The sequence below is a fragment of the Dasypus novemcinctus genome, chromosome 20 (genome assembly GCF_030445035.2).
Source record: "Dasypus novemcinctus isolate mDasNov1 chromosome 20, mDasNov1.1.hap2, whole genome shotgun sequence".
Lineage (NCBI taxonomy): Eukaryota > Metazoa > Chordata > Mammalia > Cingulata > Dasypodidae > Dasypus > Dasypus novemcinctus.
The window spans coordinates 523,514-531,014 of record NC_080692.1 but is presented as its reverse complement, the minus strand read 5'-3'; the positions used below and the strand labels follow the sequence as shown (position 1 = coordinate 531,014).

Here is a 7,501-nt window from a genome sequence, read left to right as displayed (position 1 = left end):
TCATGAACTATTGTGGTTAGTAATTGAGAAAATGTGGCATTCGTGTGGAAAAAGTGGCCATGGTGGTTGCTGGGTCCAGGGAATGGAAGGAAGAGATGAAATGTGGAGGCATTTTTGGGACTTGAAGTTGTCCTGAGTGGTGTTGCAGGGACAATTACCGGACATTGTAGATCCTCCCACAGCCCACTGGATGGAACATGGGAGAGTATGGGCTATGATGTGGACCATTGACCATGATGTGCAGCAATGCCCAGAGATGTACTCACCAAATGCAATGGATGTGTCGTGATGATGGGGGAGAGTGTGGCTGTGGAGGGAATGGTGGGGTGGGGGGGTGAGAGTGAATGGGGACCTCATATTTTTTAAATGTAATATTTTTAAAAAATGAAAAAAAAATAAAAAATGTAAGAAAATTAAAAATAAATAAATAAATAAAAATTTAAAAATAAAATAAATTGTAAAAGTAAATAAAGTTGATTTCAGTGATGAAGAAGCCTTTAATTATACCAAAGGCAACTGAAAGTACACTTTGTATGTATTGTACAGTGTGTGATTATTATTTAATAAAATTGTTTTTTAAAATATCATACAATGAATGTCACCATCTAGGTAGCCATAAGTACTTGCAATGGCATGGAGGTTTGTGCAGCAGCAATTTATGGCTGCAAATCAGAACACTCCATTAAAAGAGGTATGATAGCCAAAATGTCAACCTCCTGTGTTTAGTCATATCTGATCAAGAATATATGTTAGAAATTAATGAATACAGGTCTATGTGATTAACCAAATACCATTAATTGAACACTCTGGGTGGATTGTATGCTTTATTAAGCTGTATCAATAAATTTGATTTTTTAAGAAAAGAATATAGATTAGAGATTTGAACATACAAGAGATAAATTACTGACTGATAGAGGAAATACCTAGGTTGTATTTTGTCACCTCTTTAAATTTTATGACAGTTTTGAACAAAAGCAGATATTTTATTCAGAGGAAATCAAGAAGTGATATTCATAGGCAGCATTGGTAGAATTCAAGCAGGAACAGGAGGTGATCCAATGAAATTATTCAGAAAATGCAATCCATTCCTGAACAACACTGAAAAACTCCTTAAATATGTACATGAATCATGCATACTTCAAGGAGAACTCTTTCATTATCAAAAATAAAATCTTGCTCTATAACACAATGTGTGATTTAAAATTTTACTTCTTCATTTTTGAGGTCATCTTGACTCTAGGCAGGTCTATATGCACCTACTGAACAAAGAAAGGAAATACGTAGCTCTGAAGGTTTAGGAGCTGCTAAAACTGGCCTTTCAGCTGCTGCAAGACAAATGACACTTTGCAGACTTTCCTCCCAAAGCATTTTTTCAGAGCCTTCTTTATATCTTTATTCCTCAGACTATAGATGAAGGGGTTCAGCATGGGTGTGACCATAGTGTACATGACCGCGGCTGGTGCACCTGAATGTGTGTCATTTGAAGCAGCAGGACTGAGGTACACTGCTATGGTCGTGAAATAAAATAAGGAGACTACTGAGAGGTGAGATGCACAGGTTGAAAATGCTTTATATTTCCCCTGAGCTGATGAGATTGCAAATACAGAGGAAACAATCTTATAGTAGGAGAAAAGGATTCCAGCAAGGGGACCCCCAGCCAGCACTCCACCTATTAAATACATTACTAAGTAATTGAGAAAAGTGTCAGAACAGGCAAGTTGGACCATCTGACGAAGTTCACAGAAAAAGTTTGGGATTTCTACACTTGAACAAAAGGACAGTTGTGACACCAATAAACTCTGTAAACAGGATTCCATAACACTCATGGTCCAGGACCCCAGAGCCATCAGGACACAGATCTGGGGTTTCATAGAGACTGTATAGTGAAGGGGGTGGCAGATGGCCACAAAGCGGTCATAGGCCATCACGGCCAGGAGGCAGTCATCCAACCCTCCAAAGAGCAAGAAAAAATACATCTGGGTGAGGCAGCCTGCATAGGTTATGATTCTACTCTGTGCCTGGATGTTCACCAGCATCTTTGGGACAGTAGTGGAGGATAAACCAATATCACAAAGGGACAAGATTGAGAGGAAGAAGTACATGGGTGTGTGGAGGTGACAGTCAATGATGATGGCCAGGATGATGAGCAGGTTCCCAAAAATGGTGACCAGGTACATGGACAGGAACAACCCAAAGAGGAGGGGTTGCACTCCTGGAACTTCTGTAAATCCCAGGAGAAGAAATTCTGAAATTTGCGTTTCATTTCCAGGTCCCATGTGCCTGATGAGACTAAGAAGAAACAAAAAGGAACAAAGCAAGTAGCACTATCCAAACAGAAATTTTACATTGCCTATTTCAGTGATAAATTTAATATTATATTATTTATATAGATCTTATCCCTTTAGGGTATTTGTAGTGCCACCTCTGACTAGGAATTCCATCCCCCAAACTCAGCCCTTTACCAAGAATTCATGAACACTATGGATTTCATGAGATATTCATTCATTTGTGGAATATGTATTGAGTTGTGACTAAGAGGCAAGTAGAGTTGTGGCAATGAGTTTACAATGCTGTAACTCAAAAGTCCCAACCATCAGCACATATAGAATACATGCAATTAAAACATAATCATATTACAAAGGGGATGATTTCACATGCTTTAAGGAAAAGAAAGCAGGTAAAAAAAGTGAAATGATGGAGCTGTTTTTCACTTGGTGTTCAGAAAAGTCCCATATATGATGTGAAATTCAAAGAGGCACCTAAAGGAAAAGAAGGCAGTAGCCATGAGGATGTAAGGGGAAATTTGTGCCCAGTGGGATAACTTCTAGGAAAAAGACCCTAAAAATGACTTTTTTCCAATGTTCAGAGTGAACAAGGAGGTCAGTGTGGCAGGGAAATGATTAAGAGGATAGTGAATAGAGATGATTTCAGAGGAAGTTTAAGAACAAGGCAGACATGTTGCTGCTGAATCTTCAAATTCAGGGAGTTCTTTATCCATATTCTGAACCTCTCACTATTCATTAATTTGGATGCAAAGCTATCCCACCAAATGGAATGGAACTGGTCTTATTGGCATTTTTAGAATAGCCTCCAGGCTCTGTACTATAGAAGACACCTATTGTAATATATGAGCTTAGATGCCACTGCTCTGAGGACTGCTCACATCACACATCATATCCCATACACACCTCACACACACACACACATAATGCACACCTTAGCATCATTGGGCTGGAGTTAACATCATGCTCTTCTCATACTCAGCCACACAGATAATCCAGGAGTAAATAAAATGCAAGCTGACAACATCAGTTTTTCCATTCTCCAAGTATTTAGAAATGGTGCTCTGAAACTCTAGCTGATAAGCCTCCCATGCTCATGTAAACACAGTGCTCCCTTTTGTTATGATCACTTTATTCCCTTTATTTAAAGGAACATAAAATATCTGCTCAGTAATAAGACAAGAAGGAATTAAATAGACTTAAAAGGAAAGATAAAAACTCAAGCATCACATGAGAAATTGTGATGAAGAAATCCTTTCTTGCTTCTGATGGCAATCCAATTCCAGTTTTATCACCCTTGAAGCCAAGAAAAACTAAAAAAAGAACAAAAAGAAATTCACAAAAAAGACAAAGGCAGTGATATCTTTTTACAATGACAAGACACTTAATAGAATGGTCGCTTCAAGCATAAAATGACCTATGGGAATAAACAAATGTTTCACAACTGAAAATATGTAACTAGTACAACAATGTTGGGAATTTTTATATGGTGCATTTGATGTCTTTTAAAATTTTATTAAGGGCAAAATTTTTGGAATCAGATATGTCTTATTTTGAATTTTAGACTCTCAATTGTCATTCTTTCTGCATCTCTCAGAGCCTATTCAACAGCCTTATTTCAGTTCCATTGTTGCTTTTCCAGCAAGAGCAGACTGAAAATTGTTCCAGATTATGTAAAGAATAAAAGCCACCTGTGGTCCACTGCAAAGTAAAATGCCTTCCAAAGGATGGCAGAAAGTGATGCAATTTCAGAAGTAGATCTAACCCCAAAAGGCACGATGAGGAAAAACAGTTGGTAATGCAATTAAAAATTGATCTATTAATCTAATGGAAGCAGAACTTTCTAAGTTTGAAAAATAATGAGGTGAACATCATATATAATGATAGACATTAACACATTCCTCCAAAAGTGTTTATAAAGACATAGAAGAACTAAATGGCAAAGAGCAAAGTTGAAGGGAAAAACTTGCAGTTCTTTGATTGAAAGTTTACTTAGAAAGAAGAAGGACATACACCCTAATATATAAAGGTAGAGAGTTGCAAAAATAAGCTGCAATGGGGAATGTAAATGACCAACGGACAAGATATGTAACTTGCCCAATAGGCATAATTGCTGAGGTGCAGGGGGAGGAGGCTGCCACACAGCTTCTCTATCCCCAAGCTGGAAGCCTGTGACCAGAAAACCAGAGTCTCTTAAACAATAAAATAGGTCCTTTTCTCCAGCCCCCAACAGCAACATTCAGGCCAAACCACAAACTCGACTTGTACAGAGCCATAATTGCCCCAGGTCCCTGAGTGTGCAGGAGCCCACACTATTAATAAATTGTGCTTTTATGAAATAAACTGTGGGCCTCTGGTCTTGAAGAGTGCTTTGTAATACCTTAAAGGGTGTGCTGCTGTGATATTTTTGAATAATTTTGCAGTAAAGACCTGATCTTTCTAAAAAAAAAAAAAAAGGCCACTGAGTAAATGTTGTAGTATATAAATTCCACCCATTATATAAAAACAACTTTTTTTATGTGACTATCCAATGTGTGAGTATATGCCTCATGAAATGCTACTGAAAGGAAATATCTACCTCCATTATATTAGATATTTCCTATCAAAGAGACATTTGCTTAAATATAACTCATCCTAAATGTAAAACAAAAAAAAGTAATGCCTCAATTCACTGAACATTCTGCCACTGCTGCTAGCCCATTCCCCTATTCCCACCTTACTACAAAACTCCTTGGACAGGTATTTCCCTTTTCCTGGAACTGCTTTATCCCTGCTTTTCCCTCTTCTAAATGGGTTTCCTTTCTCCTTTCTTAGTCATCTGTAATGTGTCCTGTATTACTGACTCAAATGGACAATCATTTTTAACATAAAAAAAAAAATCCATTATCTTAGCAGGCCTGAGAACTAGTTCAATGATCATTCAGCTCTGGGTCAGGCTGGAGTCGATCCCAGATGAGCTCAAGTCAAAACTCCCAAATTCCATCCAACCAGAATCTTCCCTGCATGTTCTGCTGAGCCCTCTGACTCACTTCAATGGAATTGGTAAGACGGTATTTCTGTAGAAGTCCAAAATCCTTGGTTGGTGAAGGAGACTGAGGCTGTACCCCCACAAAAGACAGAAGAAGAGAGTCGGGAATCAATCCTTAAACCAGACTTGGGACCCCAAAGAAACACCCATAAGGCATCCAGCCTGAGTGTACATAAGATAACTGAGTGCAGCAGAGGAGATATTTACAGCTTCTCTATATCTGCTCATTAGGGAGCATCTGCCTTTTTGTTGATCCAACCTTGAATAATCATTTCCTTCTTTGACATTGATCTGGGGAGGGAGAATGTTTTTCTTGATTTTCTGTTCTCCAAACACTGGGATATGAGTCAGGGAAGTCAAGAGTTTACTATTCCTCTTCCAAGAACTCTCCCCTCTTCCACACCTCTAACCTGGTAGTAACTTACCTCCAACAACGACTTAAAATTTACTCCAAAAGTTAACACTGAGGGGCCCATGTGCCCTAGGTCTCTTGATTTTCCAAATCACTGGCATGGTTTCTGGATACAGTATACTCTAGGAGTTACTATCAGAAAATTGCCATTCTCTTCAAGAAAGTAGAGATCTGTGTTCATCTGACATAAAATCATGACTGCTAAAACCCTTTAATTGATCATGTTATTCCAAATCTATTAGGAATATAATGTTTGTAACATGTTAAGACCTATAATGTAGTCCCTCATCTATAAAATGATTGCTGATTACAAGAACTGTATTGAGAGATTTTTAGATACCATGTACCTTATAGTGAATGTCTCAGTTAATTTCCTCCATATACTTTAAGAATGCTCAAATAATTTAGTTAATAGATCAAGTATAATTTATTTTAGTAAAGACTAAAAAGAAAATTATTTGTATATTTTAATTTTTTATTATACTAACATAAATGCAACTCAAAAATTTGCATTTTATAGTTTACTGGTAAAAATGAATTCATGATATTGCACTGTGCTTAACATAAATCACTTAAACATTACAAAACCTCAAACAGAAGATCTGAAAGGTTTTTGGAGGTTATATTATATTTTATTGAATTGAACTTCCAAAATTTTGTCAATTTTAATGTATGTTCTATCATTTTTCAATAAATTCTTCAGGAAATCTAAAGATTTGGTATTAAAATAGGTTTTGATTTTCTTGAAATGTCTAAAACATGCCAGTTTGCATTAGCCTTCAGATTTTCAGGTCAAAAAGATATGCAAATCATAGTATGCAGAGTATGTTTTAACATATTTATGATAAGTTTGTTTACAGCTATGACAGAAATACCTTCAACTGTCAGATATAATAAAAAGACCACCCCAAATAAATAAAAGGTATGATGGGCCTAGTTACTATTTAGTGAAAGAACCATCTCATTTGTCAACTTTCCACACCAAATTCTTAAAAGTATTCAAATAGCTTTTGCACCTTCTAATTGTCAAGATACTACCACATTTCCTAAAATAATAAAGTACTGTTATTGCTTGGAAATTATGTTTTTCTTTTCATCTCAAATTTATTTTAAGTGGCATATTGTCCTATACAAGGAATGATCTGATATTTGCTGTGTAATTCTACCCATTAGTAATACTTACACCAACAATTTGATACATGTTTTATTCAGTTACAGTACATGTTTCCCTGTGATTTGATCAACAAAAAGTATTAACACAATATAAAGCTTTTTTCCTTTTCCATCCTTCTTTCCTACCTTCCTTATTTCCTTCCTTCCTCTTTTCTTGTTGGTTTATTTTTTATGAGCAGTTCAGTGATTTGGGGGTTAGTTAATACAATACAGTGAGCCTAAGTGGAAAAGTAAAAAATGACACATCACCAATGCATACAACTCATACACCTCTTATTAACTCAATCTGTAGCAAATATTCCACAACAAAGTAAGGTGGTCTCAGAGCGTTGTTGTGAGGGCATCGTGTCCATTTTGATTATTGTTTTTTAAGCTCACAACTTCTCTACTGGTAATATCTACAAAGAGGAAAGTGAAGAAACAGACACATCTAACAAATGTGGAGAAAGAAGAAGCAGTGAAACAAGAAAAAATCTTGTTAAGAGAGGGAAGCCCCCTAAGTGAGAGCTAAGGCCAGAAAAGACAGACTGTAGAAGGAAGATATTTTAGGTATCCAGTATCTACTTGCACTCAGGCTTTTTAGATAGGCAGAACTTTGAAATATTT

General features: G+C 36.6%; 1 protein-coding gene across 1 annotated transcript; it reads right to left on the bottom strand.

Annotated features, from left to right (window-relative positions):
* Positions 1–1,304: 1,304 nt before the first annotated feature.
* LOC139437067 (olfactory receptor 7A17-like) lies at positions 1,305–2,276 on the bottom strand. Its single transcript, XM_071210043.1, has one exon. It carries the CDS (start codon positions 2,274–2,276, stop codon positions 1,305–1,307), a length of 972 nt encoding a protein of 323 aa, XP_071066144.1.
* Positions 2,277–7,501: the final 5,225 nt, after the last annotated feature.